The sequence below is a fragment of the Equus przewalskii genome, chromosome 2 (genome assembly GCF_037783145.1).
Source record: "Equus przewalskii isolate Varuska chromosome 2, EquPr2, whole genome shotgun sequence".
NCBI lineage: Eukaryota > Metazoa > Chordata > Mammalia > Perissodactyla > Equidae > Equus > Equus przewalskii.
Window position 1 is genome coordinate 19,670,543 of NC_091832.1, and position 17,411 is coordinate 19,687,953.

At 45.8% G+C, this 17,411-nt stretch overlaps 2 protein-coding genes across 3 annotated transcripts in view; both read left to right on the forward strand.

The window, feature by feature from the left end:
• Positions 1-15,942, forward strand: part of INPP5B (inositol polyphosphate-5-phosphatase B) — a 48,717-nt gene extending 32,775 nt beyond the window's left edge. The window contains 12 exon segments of the mRNA XM_070610306.1: positions 130-317; positions 1,830-1,941; positions 3,861-3,970; positions 4,793-4,928; positions 6,593-6,703; positions 7,917-8,079; positions 8,918-9,153; positions 10,232-10,345; positions 13,106-13,190; positions 13,540-13,667; positions 14,726-14,837; positions 15,107-15,942. Of these exon segments, the coding sequence (XP_070466407.1) occupies positions 130-317; positions 1,830-1,941; positions 3,861-3,970; positions 4,793-4,928; positions 6,593-6,703; positions 7,917-8,079; positions 8,918-9,153; positions 10,232-10,345; positions 13,106-13,190; positions 13,540-13,667; positions 14,726-14,837; positions 15,107-15,222 (1,611 nt within the window). The 3' untranslated portion in view covers positions 15,223-15,942.
• A 1,094-nt stretch (positions 15,943-17,036) lies between these two features.
• Positions 17,037-17,411, forward strand: part of MTF1 (metal regulatory transcription factor 1) — a 40,029-nt gene continuing 39,654 nt past the window's right edge. For both annotated transcript variants that reach the window (XM_008517890.2, XM_008517891.2), the window contains exon 1: positions 17,037-17,139. The gene's annotated coding sequence lies outside the window, so the exon portion shown is untranslated. The remainder of the gene's footprint in view (positions 17,140-17,411) is intronic.

Genomic DNA, 17,411 nt, shown 5'->3' on the forward strand with positions numbered 1-17,411 from the left:
ACACTGCTTTACTGACCTCACAGGGTGATTATGAAGACTAATTAGGAGAAAACACTTTGGAAGTTTGCAGCTTTAAATGACTAACACAGTTAAGGTGTGAATTGGATTTTTCTGGGCTCCTTTTCATAGGGCAACAAAGGAGGCGTGGCCATCAGGTTCCGGTTCCACAACACCAGCATCTGCGTTGTGAATTCTCACTTGGCCGCCCACACAGAGGAGTGTGAGAGGAGGAACCAGGACTATAAGGACATTTGTTCTCGAATGCAGTTTTGTCAGGTCGACCCAGGCCTTCCCCCGCTCACCATCAGCAAGCACGAGTGAGTCTGGGCTTCCACACCACGCAGTTCACCGCGCCTGCTGGGCAGAGCTGTGGGCCTCTGTTTGCTAGGGAGGTGCCTGGGGGAGGCTTCCCACGGCTGGAGTGGGAACTCCAGCAACCCCCGCTTACACGTGGATTATGTCCTTTGGAAATGTTTAGTGTCCCGACGTACCATCTGGCAGACCTCTAGAATCCTTCTCAAACATCTCTTGTCCCTGGAAAATGTATAAGATTGATTTTAATGTGGGTCTGCCTTGATCCAACATCGTGAGGAAAGCAACCACAGAGCAAGCTCACACACCAGGCTTTAGAAGTCTGGTTTAGGATTTGATGTGTCTGTTCTTTCCAGGAGTGTGGGTAGTTGAGAACTGGACCGCATCTGTCTCCCTTCACATCGTCTTTTATACCTCTTGATTCAACCTTACAAAGCTATAGTTGCTGCTGCTTGGAGCATCTTGTGCTAATTTTGGTCTGTTCTCTTTATTTCATTTGTCTCTAAAACCTTCTATGTGTCTAAATTCAAGGCATATTAGAATTTCAGACTTTGCAGTAACACTTGAAGCTTGTGCCACTTCTTTCATAAAGAGGAAGAAGCCCGTGGGGCCTTGGTGTCCCCCAGGGAGTACACAGAGTCAAGCCTCTCTTCCTGCTGCTGCGGTGGCAGAACTGTCTTGAGCTCACTGGTGTTCTGGAAGCTGACAGAATGGCTTTCCTTCTCCAGGGAGCCAAGCAGGGAGGGTGTCTTCCATTCTGCTGAACCTGCAGCGTCCTAGTTGCAGCTTGCATGTCAGTTTGTCTGCTTTTAGTGCATAGATGCATTTATTTTGGTGTGTGTGTACTGCTGTGCAGATTCTCTGATGACCTGCTTGTTGGCTTCAGATAGAGCAGTATTGGGCCTTATGGGATATGTGATGTCATCTGGGAGCATTCAGTTATCTTTTTCCCAAAGTAGCAGGTGTAGTAAAACAACTGTCACACTGCAAAAAGAGCCAACTGATGACACAGTGGTGGTTACACCCAGACTCCACTGTAACAGTCGAGCTTTGTTCCAGAGGAATTTAGGTCTAGAAACAAAGGCTGAGAGTGTGTTTTGTGGACTGGAGTGTGCCTGGCGGCAGAGGCAACATCATGGCCTCATCTGGTTTGGGGTCCTTGAGTGATTGACATGACTCCCAGTACTTGATCTTTTTGCCTCTTCCCAGGAATGAGCTAATTTATTATCTTGCTTTTAGATCTTATTAGACTATCTTTCCAACTGAGCGAGAATAAAATAGTCAAGGAGAACTTAAGGTTGTTTATAATGAACTTGGACCAAGATAATTGAGTAGGCAGCATGTTAGACATGGTATCAAATGGGGTACCAAGAGAAAAAGGTTTCCTGAACGGCTGAGTCACTTCCCCACCCAAGTCCCAAGAGGCTGAGCCTCAGGGGCCTCCTGTCAGAAGCTCCCTGAATAGGACGGGTAAAGTCCCTCCCAAACCCTGTGACCTTTGTGCTCTGTCCTCACAGTGTGATCTTGTGGCTGGGGGACCTCAACTACAGGATAGAAGAGCTGGATGTGGAAAAAGTGAAAAAGCTCATCGAAGAGAAGGCCTTTCAAACCCTCTATGCATATGATCAGGTACAGATGGCCACCTGTGCCCTCTTCAGGCAGCTGCCCCCCACTGTGAGGCACAGAAAAGCCTGGCTTCCCAACTCTCAGCCTCTTCTTCCTCGACTTGGGAGGTTTCTTCCTTTCATCTGCATCTCCCTCGTCCATAGCTGTCTCCCCATTGGCTCATCCCTTGAGGCGCCCGTCTCCCTTGGGAGCGAGAGTGTGTTCTCTCTTGTCTCCTGTGCTCATTCATTCATTCATCTATTCAAGTTGGGACTAAGAGGGTACCAGGCTTCTCTTAAAGAAGATACTTGATTAAGATGATTTACTGATTTTTCTGAACGAGCCTCCTGCTCCTTCCTCCTCCCCTCCAGACTTGTCCAGTGTGAATGACAACTCTTTTTTGTGAGTGGCTTTCTTCACTGCCAACAGGAATCAGTTCTGTAACCTGCTGTTCTCCCCTGTTATTTGGGTTAGCATTTCTTTCTCAGAACGTTAACCATTTATAGGACAAGACAAATCTGTTTCTCTGACTCTCCTCAGGTTACTCCTCTCAGTAGATTTCAGAACTATTCAAGCGGTCAAACTATTCAACTTTATCAATGTTAAAGTTCTTTTTCTTTTTAGTCTGTATCTCCCTTTTAATATCCTTCCTATTGTCATTAGTCTAAATCTTTCGTTACCTTGTTTTCCTCCCTGTGCAGAACAATTGAAGAAAACAAATCTAAACTTTATGTCTTTCTTTATTGAATAATCTCTTTGTTTACTCACTTTTCTCTCCAGCTCTTTTTCTTGGTACATTACTTTTATTCTCTTTAATCCTCATTTCAGCATTAACCCGGTCTGTTCTGTAACTGCATGTTTACTGCCTCTATTCTGGACTGGGGTGTTCTAACTGCCCTGTAGTTTAATACCCATCTCCTGTTGCCCTCTTTTCTGGTCTTTCCTCAAGTGATCGTACCAGTTTTGGGTGTTCTCTGCCTTCCAGATGATTTTAAAGTCTATATATACCCATGTTTAAGAATCATCTTACATTAGTAGCTAAATTTTTATTATTTCCTTTTGTATGAATGTTTATTTTTCCTTGATAGTTTTTTTAGGAATTCATGTTTTGGGGAATTCAGCAACTGTTGTCCCCTGGATAGCGGACCCTGTCTCCAACGTTAGAGGACAGTTCCTCGCCAGTCCACGCAGTGCCAGGCCTGGTGCTCTGGGGAGAAGGCAGGAACAGCTGTGGTTTTTCTCTCTTGCTGAGAGTGTGATCTGGAAGGAGCGCCCAGAATTAGTGCAATAGGAAAAAGGCTAGCCATTATCATAATGTGTCAGGCCCTGTTCAAGTTGACAGCTCATCTTCCCAACCATCCTGTGAGGCAAATTCTGTTATAAACCCAAAATCTACAGATGGGGAAACCAAGGCACAGAGCTTCCCCCAGTTCATATGACTAATTTGCCAAACTCCTTTAAAAAATTGTTTTAATTTAAATTTCATTCCTAATTGTTTTGATATACTTCTACTCTATGTTTCTACATACATGGAAGTTCCCCTTGCTTTTTGGACTGTATCTTTTTCTATGTAGTTTTCTCTCTCTGTATTACTGGAACAATCTGTGCTACACAGATGGAGTGTTTGATACCGGGGAGGGAGAAACTCTGTATCCATTGGTACCTAATCCTCTTGGCAACATCTCAGTAGGAGGGTACTCAGGGCCCTTCGATGCAGGTACACTCTTCTAAAAGAGCCTTAAAAACTGTGCAACAGCTGGAGCAATGGTCAGCTTGCTCCTCTTCCTGGTAGTTAAGCAAGATCTTACAGAATAGCTTTCTCATGGGCCTTTCCCCTTGGGTTAGGGTTCAAATTCCAGATTGATTTCCTTTCCTCTGCTAATTCAACGTTTGACCTTTTTCTTCTGAGATTTTTTTTTTTTGTCTTCTATCCTTTTGCGTAGCTGAAAACTCAGGTGGCTGCAAAGGCTGTCTTTGAAGGCTTCACAGAGGGCGAGCTGACGTTCCAGCCGACCTATAAGTATGATACTGGCTCCGACGACTGGGACACCAGGTGGGTCCGAGGTTGCTCCAGGGGGTTGAGCTAATGGAAACCCAGAAAGTTATGGAAGCACTTGCCCTCATGGACCTCAAGAAGAAGATAGGTTTCCTGTGACTTCTTCCCCGTGTTTTGCATCTGGTCAAACATTTTCTCTCCGAATCTGCTCATGAAGCAGCCTACCTTCCCATGTTTTATGTTTGACTGCCTTGCCTTTATTCCATAATAATTCTTGAGGCTGATTTACTTTTTAGCTATGCTTAGGGTGACAAGATGATTCCAACTGACTTAGCTTGTACTTGGTCCTTACGTAGTAGTTCCTATTTTTTATTAGTGCTTACGGTATGCCCCGCACTGTTCGATACATTACATGTGTTATCTCGTTTGATCTTCTCAATAACCCACTGAAGTAAGTATGACTTATTATCCTCATTTTGTAGTTCAGGGAACTGAGGCGTAGGAAGATTAAAGAGCCTCCCAAGAAGGCCAGTGTGGAGCCAGGATGTGACCCCAGGCAGCAGGAATTCAGAGCCTGTTTTAGCCACCACTTTTGAGGCTCAGGGAGCACTTACTTCTCAGGTTGCCTACCCGTGGGAGGCTCAGTGCAGAGAATCGTTCTGAACGGTGCTTTGGCTCTGAGCTTTCACACTTGCTTTGGATGATACCACGGGACACATGGTATCCCTCGGTGGGCCCCAGTCGCTCCTGCCCTCTCAGACCCCTGGCCTGCACGGACTTGAAGGCTCTTCCCCATCATTCCCAGCTGAGCCAGGGCTCTAGCCAGGCAGGGGTGCTGCTGTGCCTGTGAGGGCCCCCAGTGTGGACTTTGCCTTTCAGTGAGAAGTGTCGTGCTCCTGCCTGGTGTGACCGGATCCTCTGGAAAGGGAAGAACATCACTCAGCTGAGTTACCAGAGCCACATGGCCCTGAAGACCAGTGACCACAAGCCTGTCAGCTCAGTGTTTGACATTGGGGTAGGTGGGCAGCTGATCCCTGTTGTAATCATTCTGTAGGGAATTGCTTCTCACAACCAAGACGCTTTGTCTCTCTCATCTCCTCCTCCCCCCTTGAGTGTAAGGAAGCTTCTTTTAAAAATTGTTTTAATTTCAATTTAATTCCTAATTGTTTTGGTATACTTCTATTATGTATTTCTACATACATGGAAATTCCCATTTGCTTTTAGTATGGTATCTTTCCAGACCTTTTTCTGTGCATTTACAAATGAGTATGTTGGTGTTCTATATATAACATAGGGGATATTTTTCCTTTTTTGTAAAAGAGATCATGTTATGCACATTATTCTGAGACTGTCTTTTTTTTCCCTCACTGACTGTGTCTTAGGAGATCTTTCCATGTCAGTAAAGGTGGAGCTCCCTCCTGGGTATTTTTTTTTTTTTTTAAAGATTTTATTTTTTTCCTTTTTCTCCCCAAAGCCACCTGGTACATAGTTGTATATTCTTCGTTGTGGGTTCTTCTAGTTGTGGCATGTGGGACGCTGCCTCAGTGTGGCTTGATGAGCAGTGCCATGTCCGCACCCAGGATTCGAACCAACGAAACACTGGGCCGCCTGCAGTGGAGCGCGCGAACTTAATCACTCAGCCACGGGGCCAGCCCCCGTCCTGGGTATTTTTAAAGGTTGCGAAAGATTCCACAGTATGGATGAATCATAATGTATATATCGACGGTCATTTAAGTTGTTTCCAAAGTCTTGCTGTTATATGCAGTACTGTGAGGACTACCCTTCACATATATCTTTGTGTACCAGTGTGAGTATTTCTATAGAGTGAAATTCCTAGAGGGGAAATTAATGGTTGAAAGAAAAATGTATTCTAGATTTATTAGACCCTGCTAAATGACCTTACCTTTTTACACTTGTACCAAACGTGGATGAGCTGCTTTTCCCACACCCTGGTTAATCTTGAATTTGATCAATCTTAGATTTCTGCCAACCCGATAATATTTCATTATTTTAGATTACATTTCCCTGATTGCTGGTGAGGTCGACCGTCTCTTCATTTATTTATTATCTCTTTGTGTCTCTTCTTCAGTGACTTCTGTGTTTCTTACATTACCAGTTCTCAAGGGGGCAGTGCAGGTAGAGGCATATCAGAATCTGAGAGTGTGGGTAGTTTGAAAAAAGCCTAATGAATGTTATAATTAAAGTTTTATTGTTGGAAAATGACAAAAATTGTGTTTATAATTCAAAATACAGAAGAGAAAGCCTGACAAAATCTTCTTGGCTGATGAAGCACAGGTTACAAAAGCTCGAGAAATGCTGCTTTAAATCAAAGCCCTAGAGAAGCTTCCCCTTGCAGGCCTGTTGGCAGCAGCCAGCACGGTGGAGCCAGGCACTGAGCATCTCCTGCCCTGGGCCCGACACCTGGCCAAACTACCAACCAGGCTTTCCCACCACGTCATCTTTCTGCCAGTCAGGAGGCAGCTCACTTGTACAAGCTTTGCCTCTGGGGGACCCTTGCAATGCTGACATTAATTGGGTTCTTGTTAATTAAATTTATTTAGTCTTCACTTTCTGTGTTGCTATCAACTGCAGTTTCCCCATGCTGTGAATGTTCTCAATGCTGAAAAAGAGGAAGTGGGCAGAAGCCAAGGCTCTCAGGCTCTGATGTTTCCCTTCCAGGTGAAAGTCAGAAATGAAGAGCTTTACCGGAAGACCCTGGAGGAGATTGTTCGCTCCCTGGATAAGATGGAAAATGCCAACATTCCTTCTGTGTCCCTCTCCAAACGAGAGGTAGGAAGGGCATGTTAAGAATATTGGCCTCAGGGCCCAGCCCTGTGGCCGAGTGGTTAAAGTTCCACACGCTCTGGTGGTGGCCTGGGTTTGCAGCTTCGGGTCCTGGGCACAGACCTACTCCACTCACCAGCCATGCTGTGGTGGTGTCCCACATACAAAAAAAAAAAAATCCAATAGGATTGGCACAGATGTTAGTTTAGGACTAATCTTCCTCAAGCAGAAAAAGAGGAGGATTGGCAATGAATGTTAGCTCAGGGTGAATCTTCCTCAGTGAAGAAAAAAAGAATATTGGCATCAGGCTCTTCTATTCACAGAACTTAAATCTCATCTGCCAAGGCTCAGAACTCCAGGAGACACCTATCAAATTACTGGACTCTAGTCTCTTGATAGGCTGCTTGTAGATAAAGTGAGGCTAATAACGCTAGCTGAGAAGAGAGGGGTTATTTGTTTAGATTATGTTAATCTCCTGATCTTCTAAACCAGAAGCCCTTAAACCTTTTGTGGCTCATTTATTTCACTCAAACATGGGCCGTCCATGAGTTAAATAATGGCATAAATGACCCAGAATGTGTTTTGTTTGATTTTAGTATAACTGGTATGTATTCTTGCAATGGGTTTGTCTTCCTACCAATGCTTTGCTTTGACTGAGATTAAATTGAGTCTGAATTTCTTGGGTCTGCCTGAGTTGCTGGGAGGGAAGGCAGTATAGAAAAGCGATGGGCAGTGGGAGAAGTCAAGTAAGGGCTAAAGATTTTTCATGGAAGAGCCCCACCATAGATTATTCAGAATTGACAATACCAAGAAGTCAATCAAACGGGAATTTATGGTGAGGATATTTTTAATGCCCTAGATGTCCAGCTACTTGGAAAGATGGGCTTGGTTTTGATGTTTGGGGTTGGAATTTGTGAAGACCATTCGTATTTTGGAAATGGTGTTTGGTTATAGAAGATTTAAATTTTGATTCCTTCAGGAAATTTATTTGTAAGACAACACGAGTTCCTTGGGTTTTGGGGTTTCTGGGTTAAATACAGACAACTGGTCTTTACTGGTAGCCACGGCCTCCTAGGTAAGTACTTGAAGCAAAAACATGATTTGAAAGAGGTAGTCCTTCATTTTCTTTCCAGAAAGGGCAAGGATTGCCCAGTTAGGGTGGCTGGGCAGGTTGCCCAGGAGAGGGCACTGGTCTGACTGGTCCCGGGCTCGTTCCCAGTTCTGTTTTCAGAATGTGAAGTACATGCAGTTGCAAGTGGAATCCTTTACCATTCATAATGGACAAGTACCCTGTCGGTTTGAATTCATCAACAAGCCTGATGAGCAGTCTTACTGTAAGCAGTGGCTGAACGCCAACCCCAGCAGAGGCTTCCTCCTGCCAGGTACGGCCTCTCTGCCCACGCTTCTGCTTCTGGTTTGGGAACCTTCCACCCTGTCTGCTCATTTTCCTAAAATAAGCTTTTTGTTCCTGAGAGTTTTCTTGTCTGCTTGAAACTTTTTAAGAGCCCTGTGGATGAACCATCCATAAATAACTATAAAATAGTGCGGAGCATGGGTTCAGTTTCAGAAGCCTTCTCAGTCATGTTTATGTTCCATAATTTCACAGAAAGAGAAAACATAAGGTTGCTGGGAAGCAGGCGCTGCTGTCGAAGGAACCATTTTCACTGTCTGCCTCACTATCGTCAGCTCCCAACTGTCTACTCTTGTGGGGCAAGACAATGGGCGGTAATCCAGAAATTACATCTGGCCCTGGAATGTACCCCGTGGCGTGCCCCCAGCTTCTCCTTTGCACTCTGTGTTGTGCTCTGAGGCAGAGGGATTAAGCCAGTGTTGTGGACAATTCACAGGCTGATACTTGCCGTATATTTTCTGCTGGATCAGGTGTCTTCATCTGACCTGGCTCAGGGCAAGCTCTGATCCATGCCTTCTTACTGTATTAATAATTTCCAGCTCGAGCTGTGCTCCTGAGAACTTGCATTTTATAGCAGTTGCCTATTGACCTGTTTTTGTTGGTTGTTTTCGTATCCCCACTAGGACTGCCCACTCCTCGTTCGTGTGTCTCCTGAGTGCTGAGCATGTCCATAAATACTTGTTGGTCGGCTGATCCTCTTCCTGCCTCTCCCTAACTCTTTACACCTAACCCTCTTCCCGCTTATCTTCTTTCCCTCTTTCCTCTTGGCCTCCCACCCACTGATGTTCCTTTTTAAAATTTTCCTTCAGATTCTACCATTGAGATTGAATTGGAGCTATTTGTAAATAAGAGCACGGCTACAAAGCTCAACTCGAATGAAGACAAAATTGAGGACATCCTGGTTTTGCACTTGGACAGGGGAAAGGATTACTTTTTGTCTGTGTCCGGGAACTACCTGCCCAGCTGTTTTGGATCTCCCATTCATACGTTATGTTACATGAAGGAGCCAATCTTGGACCTGCCACTTGAAACTATCAGGGAGCTGGTGAGTCACCTGCCACAAGGAAAGATCTAGACCTATGTAGCAGCCAAGCCAGTCAAACAAGATATTCCTGTGCCTACCTTCCCAGGAACCTGAGAATTCTTCAGCCTTCTTAGAACTTGCTTGCTCCGTCAGTTGTATACTGCTGTCTAACAAACTACCCTGAAATTTTAGTGGTTTAAGACAACAAGTTCTTGCTTCCCATGACTCTATGAGTTTCCGGTGTGGCTCTTGTGCTGGTTTTCGTAGGCTCATTTGTGTGGTTGCAATCAGATGGCAGCAAGTTGTGAAGCCAGCCCAGATCCCAGGGGCAGGGAAGGACTCTCTACCTCTTGTGGTAAAAAGCTGCAAAATGATGTGGCCGTGTTTTCAGTCTTTCATACATAATGTATTAGAGAAACTGAGCCGTGGATACTAAGATATGAAGGTTCCCTGGCCCATGATATTTTCCCTTTTTTTGTTTTAGTTGTCACTTGGTGGTTTATCATCCTAAACTAAATTTTCTGAGATCTAAAAGGCTCCTATGGTGACAATTATAATACAAGGGAACTAGTTTGGAGCAGATTTATGGTAGTATGTATGCGTTTTTCTTCCCGCCTCCAATGCATTTTTTTTTAAATTTAGGGAGTCTTGAACTCTCTTGTCTCCATTATACAGCTGGAAGCAGAGGCACCATAAGAGGAGTGATTTGTCTAGGTCACATGGCGAATTAACCTGGACCCAGACCTGGCACTCAGGTTTTGGGCTCCCACATCTGTGCTCTTTTTCCCCAGACCACACTGTCTCTGGTTCTGACAGTGAAGTGCTGTAGGCAGGAGGTTTTTCCTAAGAAGATGGCGCGTGTTTCACCTGATGCCTTGACACTGCTTCCCATAAGCCACTCCCAGTTCTCAGAAGTCGCCATCTGTGCCTTGATTGCTCCACCTGATTTCATTTTTGCCGGTAGAATGTTTGCTTGGGGGCATTGACATGCTTCCCTTCTTCCATGGGTTTGCTGTCCCCATATTGTGCGTCCTCCTGAAGCCAGCTGGCAGAAGTTCCATTGGTGGGCTTTCTTATCAGGCTTTTTACTTCTTTGCAGACTCTGAGGCCACTATGGACTGAAGACGATGGGAGCCAGTTAGAGAACCCCATGGAAATCCCCAAAGAGCTCTGGATGATGGTTGACTACCTGTACCGAAATGCGGTCCAGCAGGTAGGTGGCAGTGAAGTCATCAGACCTGATTGAGGCCAGGCTGCCTTGAGAAAGAGCGTCAGCCCCTAGAACTCTTGGCATAAAAAGTTCTTACCCTGAGGAACTTGTGGAAAGTTGTTGTCCCCCCAGGGAGTGAATGAGGGATAGATAAGTTCATGTTTCACACCCCTGTGGCACCCTGATGTTACATATGGCACTTGATTACCCCCAAGGGAAGCAGCCTTGCACAGAATGGCCTTCCCAGCACAGCATGTTCCCTCCCCTGGCCTCTGGGGTCACAGGTAGAAAGTCAGCTGGAGACTTCTCAGGGTGTCACTCTGCTCTCCTTTTTGGGAACTCTCTCCAGCTTCTGGGAAGGGTAGGGGCTCACTTGTTGACAAGGCAGACAGAGGCAGGGGAGTTCTAGAGGGAGGTGGGCAGGCTTTCTGGGATCAGGTTGGTCAGTTTCACTGAGTCATTTATAGAGCTCCCAGGGAGACTGATACCAACTATAATCTACCACCACTTCCAAGCCACTTACATTCTTTGGATATTCTCTTTTCACTTTTGTTTCCCTCTCATTTATTGAGTGTTACAGTGTACCAAACACTATTCTAAGTGTTTACAGCATTGCCTTATTTAGTTCTCACAATAGCTCTCAGATGAGGAAACAGATGGCCAGAAAGGTTGAAGAATTTTGTCAAGGTCCCAAAGCTGATAAATAGGTAGGATTGGTATTTGAACTCACAGACTCTGGCTATAGAAGTTTTGTTTGTTTGTTTTTTCACTTTTTATTTATTTTTTCCCCTATTTTTACCAGATATAATTGACATACATCACTGTATAAGTTTAAGGTGTACAACATCATGGTTTGGCTTACATATATTGTGAAATGATTACCATAATAAGTTTAGTTAGCATCCATCATCTATATAGATACAATTAAAAAAAAGAAACAAAAGAAACAAAAAATTTCTTTTTTCTTGTGATTAACTCTTAGCATCTACCCTCTTAACAATTTTCACATATATCATACAGCAGTGTTAACTATAGTCCTCATGCTGTACGTTACATTTCTAGTACTTATGTATTTAATCTGATCTCTTTTTCTGTGAGTTTGTGGGGTTTTCACATATAAGTGAGATCATAACAGTATTTGTCTTTCCCCGACTTATTTCACTTAGCATAATGCCCTCAAGGTCCATCCATTGTCACAAATGGCAGGATTTCCTCAATTTTTATGGCTAATAGTCCATTATATATATGTACCACAATTTCTTTATCTCTTCATCCATCGATGGACACTTAGGTTGTTTCCATATCTTGGCTGTTGTGACAATGCTGTAGTGAACATGGGGGTGCAGAATCTTTCCGAGTTGTTTTCATTTCCTTTGGATATATTCCCAGAAGTAGAATTGCTGGGTCATGTGGTATTTCTATTTTCAATTTTTTGAGGAACCTCCATACTGTTTTCCACAGTGGCTGTACCAGTTTACATTCCCACCCACAGTGCACAAGGGTTCCCTTTTTCCCACATCCTCTCCAGCATTTGTTATCTCCTGCCTTCTTGATGATAGCCATGCTAACAGGTGTGAGGTGATACTTTATTATGGTTTTGATTTGCATTTCCCTGATGACTAGTGATCTTGAGCATCTTTTCATGTACCTGTTGGCCGTTTGAATATCTTCTTTGGAAAAATGTCTATTCAGATCTTTTGCCCATTTTTTAATTGGATTATTTGTTGGGCTTTTTTGATGTTGAGTTGTATGAGTTTTTTAGGTATTTTGGATATTAACCCCGTATCATCAGCTAGGTGGTTTGCAAATATTTTCTCCCATTCCATAGGTTGTCTTGTCACTTTGCTGATTGTTTCTTTTGCTGTGCAGAAGCTTTTTAGTTTGATGTGGTCTCGCTTGTTTATTTTTGATTTTGTTGCTTGTGCGTCATTAGGTGTCATATCCAAAAAATCATTGCCAAGGCCACTGTCAAGGGGCTTTTCTCCTCTGTTTTAGAATTCACATTCCTAAGTACTCTGCTATTCTCCCTTCTCTGTAGAGCTCCTTTCACGTGTAACTTCTGAGCAATACATATTAACCTAGTTACATGGCATTAGATCATTTTGTAAAACAAATGAATATAAAGTATCCTAGGACTAGTGGAAATACCTTTATTGCCATAATCTTGATGTTACAAAGCATTGAGGTCCATTTTTCCATCTTATGATATATTTTCTTCAGTTTTTTCTTTTTCTGGTTAATCCCTCTATAACACTGCAGGAAACATAGCTACTTTAAAGGCATACTTTTTTATGTGTGTGTGAGGAAGATTGGCCCTGAGCTAACAACTGCTGCCAATCTTCTTCTTTTTGCTTGACGAAGATAGTCCCTGAGCTAACATCTGTGCCAGTCTTCCTCTGTTTTGTATTTGGCATACTGCTGCAGCATGGCTTGATGAGTGGTGTGTAGGTCTGCGCCCAAGATCCAAACCCATGAACCCTGGCCACCGATGCTAAGCGTGCGAACTCAACCACTATGCCACCAGGCCAGCCCCAAAGACATACTTTAAAGATCACTTTAAAGACCTGTTGTGGGAGCATGCCTGGGAAGGCCTGCAAGATGAACCAGCGCCATCAGCCTAAATCAGCTCATCTACCAGGGTGATTCACAGGCCGCATTACCCTGCTCGTTTTGCACTCTGCTGGTGATTATATTTCTAGGTCAGGAAATGGTGGCTGACTTTCTGAGAATATAATTGTTTTGCAACTCTCTTACCTTCTGCAGGAAGATCTGTTTCAGCAGCCAGGCCTGAGGTCGGAGTTTGAGCACGTCAGGGACTGTCTGGACACTGGCATGATCGACACCCTCTGTATCCTTCAGATATTCACGTGCGTGTGTGTCTGTGTGTGAGGATATGAGTAGGAGAGGTGAGAAAAAGGAATGAGTAATATTTTAAGGCTCAAAATCTGATCTTGTGTCCTCAGCTCTCATGTTTTTCCTACTTAAAGTTTGCATAGAGAAGACTTTACAACTTTAAGCAACCAATATAGCAGGATCTCAGGAGGGCCCGGCTAAGCTGACAAACAGCTTGGCCCCTTCAAGATGTCAGTCTGGCATCCTAGCTCTGAGCAGGCAGCACTTCTGGCATGTGCTCGCTCCTGGGCCTTTTCCTAACCATGGGCAGCAGCATCCCCTGTTCCTTAACGATGGGCTCAAAGCTGCTAGCAATCACTCTGTAGCCGAAGCCTTGCTGCTTTTCCTGGAGAGCCTGCCGGAGCCTGTCATCTGTTACAGCGCCTACCATAACTGCTTGGAGTGTTCTGGCAACTACACGGCAAGTAAACAGGTGAGGGGAAGTGTTGAGCATCAGCGTACACATGTTACAGCCCCAGGCCTCATGAGGCCTGAGGGAACGAAGTGGGTGCCATCCCTCAAAATGCAATGTCTTAGAAATTTACTTCCACATCTTTCCTTCCCAAACCTGTTCTTCCTCTCATGTCCCTTTTTCTTTTAATGGCATCGTTCTTAATTCCAATGACTCACCCTAGAAACCTGAGTCATTTTTGACTCCTCCTCTTCTCACCTCCCACATGCCCAGACCTCTTGATCTGTCACCCATCTTCTTTCTTCCATTCTCGTTCCACTTACCACGGTTCAGGGCCCTGCATTCAGGCTCTCCCTCTGCTAGTTTGTTTTGCATAGCACCATCAGATTGTGTATTCTAAAGCTCTCAGCATGTCACTCTTGGTCGAAAACCATACTTGGCTTTCCACTGCCAATTAGTGATTTTCTTAAATGTTCAAGACTTTTTATGATCTAGCTTAGTGATTCACACATACAACTGACCATGGCAGAATAATCTAGAAAACTTGCTAATAATACATTTTCCAGAGCCTCACCCCACATCCACTGAGTGCGAATGTCTTTTGGAATATAGTTTGTGCAAGCTTCCCACCCGCTTCTGATGTGCAGAGAGCTGGAGGTCTAGTCTGGTTGAAGTCTAGTCTCATCAACCCTGCAGGCCTCGTGCTTCTGCCAAAGTGGGCTTCTCACAATGTGTCCTCTCTCCTCATCTCCCTGCTCTCCTTACCTTGCCTTTGTTTTTACACTTTCTTTTGCCCTAAGTATTCTAGTCCTTACCTCTGCAGGTCCAATCTTGTCTTATATTCAAGACCCAACTAAAATGTCTTCTATTCCTTTAAGTCTTTTGAGAAACATGCAGTGAGAAGTTTGACGTCTAAATTCATGCAGTGCTTGATCTGTGCCTCTCTTTTGGCATTTGTGCCAAGTGGTAACTGATCAAGGTTTTCTGTGCACAGTCTTACTCCTGTTCCTGGAATATGGCAGGCAGTTGACACATGATTGAGTGAACAACAAGACAAATCCAAATTCTCTCTCTTCCAGGTCATTTCTACTCTCCCCACATTCCACAAAAATGTCTTCAACTACTTGATGGCGTTTTTGCAAGAACTGCTGAAAAATTCAGCAAAAAATCATTTGGATGAGAATATTCTAGGTGAGCAGCCAAGCGTCTGTGGGAAGTATGTCTGCAAACTGAGAGCCTCATTAGGAGAAGTGTGGTTGAGGGGGGTCCCAAGTCCACTGCAGCAGAACTGTTGTGGGAGCATGCCTGGGAAGGCCTGCAAACTCAAATCGCAAGCTCTGGGTGAAGTTTACTCTCAAATAGTTTCTATAAAGCAGCAAAAATCCTCCCCACCCCTAACAACACAAGAATAAGTAGTACCTCTTTTGCTGAATCGTTTGTTTTCTGTGTTTTTCATGCAGCTAGCATATTTGGCAGCTTACTGCTTCGAAACCCAGCTGGTCACCAAAAGCTTGAAATGGTAGAGAAGAAGAAGGCTCAAGAATTTATTCACCAGTTCCTCTGCAACTCCCCCTGAGCCTCCCTCTCCTCTCCGATTTTACCTGAGGCAGCCAATTTCCAGCCTCACCTGAAGAGCTGCCTTAAGAGGATGTGAGGCCACTTAGAAGCAAGAGTGGCAGCTGCCTGTTTCCTGAGCCCAGACCACCCTCCCCACCATGGCTGTCACACCCAGAGCTGCTGTGAGTTGTGAAGACATGGGGGAAAACCACCACAATAAAACTGACATTCAATGTTCAACTTTAGTTATTTAACACAGATAGATCTCTATTTTTTTTTCAAAGATGTTTAAATAACTGTACTTCTTGTGCTCGCTCAACCTGCCTCCAGGGCATAGTCAGTGCCTTCCCTGTAGCCGGGCTGAGCTGCCCAGGATCAGATATTTGAACGAACTTTGGAGTCCTGAAGGGAGAATGAGTTGGACAGCAAGAATGCAAGTGGAAGCTACTGGATAAACAGGCTGCAGCCACCCCAGATGCTTCCAACGCTCTGAGGACGTGTGTGCATGCATATGACACCCCACCCCCATTCCTACTCAGATATGGCTCAACAACTCTGGGGCTGGCCGCTGGGCCTCTGAGGGCAGTACGGTGGCTTGAAAAGGAAAACACTGAAGAAACTGGTGTTCTGGTGAAACAAGTGGGACTTTCTGCGCCAGCAAATCCTCCAAATTATATATGATGCATCCCCTCTCTCGTATGTGTAATATATTTCAGTGATAAATGTATTTTTAACAGTAGTTGTTTGTATGTTTTTATCTCTTAAGAGATGGCTACTCTCAGCAGCTGGACCTTTGTGGCTTAAGCACAGGGACAGCTGGTCAGAGGCCAAAGAGATATTTGCCTGGCAGTCTGGTGGTAACAGTCACTACTCACATTTTAAAAGCAAGAGATGCTGCAGGCAGGTCTGATCCCCTTGACCCCTGATCTAGTCTCCGGGGGTTGTCCCACTCTGAATCTTCTAGAGAAGTAGCTAATGGGGAAAACGGGCAGTGGCTCCTGGGAGGTTCTAACAGCTAGATCTTCCTGGCATTTAGAAAAATCAGCATAATGAAGCCACATGCAAAACTGCTTCTTGGGCACGGGAACACCACTACTCTTTGGCAGTGTAAAATGTGACTTACATACACATACCGGCCAGTAGGATGACAGTGTGAAAGGTTAAAGAAAGGGAATGGCCAGTAGGTGGCGTTGACTGGCCCGGGCGCAAGTGCCGTGAAACCCGCAGTCCTCGGCAGGGGAAAAAATTGGGACAGACAGCCTAGGCAGGAGTGTGAGGAGGCAGAGAGTTGGGAATCTCAGGAGAGCGTCAGAGTGGGGGAAGAGGCGGCGGCCACCTCCGGCTAGGATCGAAATACTCCTAGTTCTGCTATTTGGCTCCAATCTTCCATCTTAGACCCTCCTGCTCATATTAACTGTGGTGAACGATGAGGGGCAGCTGCGGCCACAGGGAGAAATCCGGAGATGTCACAGCCTTCCAGGCTCTTCCCTTGCGGACCCGGGCCGGACTTCGGATGGCTAGCTGATCCTTCCCATTGCGGTTGTGGCTGCCAGGGCGAGGGCGGCCAGCGCAAGCCGGGCGGAGGCCGCTTTGGGTTGGTGGTTGAGGGTTCAATCCGCGTTCCTCGCGCCTAGTGCCGCGGGAGCGCCGGCCGGACTCCCGGCGGACGCTTCCCGGCGCTGGGCGAACTCCCAGCAGGGCGCCGTCTCCGTGGAGCCCCGCCCCGCCCCGCCCCTCCCGCTCTCCAATTGGAGGCTCGAGCTCAGCCCCCATGCCGCACAAGCCAACCCGAAGCGCCCGCGATAGGCGGAGCCGGTTTCCCCTCCTTCCTCCGGAAAGCGGAAGCGGAAGTGACGTTCGGGGAAGGTGGGGGCAATCATGGTGCCGCTGGGGAGGGGAGAAGCTGCCGCTGCCGCCGTTGCCGGGAGCCGCGGAGGTAAAAGGCGAAACTAGACGCGGCCTGGGCTGGGGGCTGCCCGGGGGGCGCTGGGCTTAGGCTCCCTCCTGAAGCATTTCCCAGTGGAGACCCCAGTCGGGTCACCATAGGGACCCCACCCCTCCTCCGTTTCCATGGGGATGGGTATCCAGCCCCCCTCCCCTGTTTCCATGGAGACCCGGACCCTGCCCCTCTTCGTCCGGCTTGGAGCCCCCCCCAGCCTGTCTTCGGGTTTTTCCGTGTCGTCCCGGGCTGGGAGTTCTCCTAGCCAG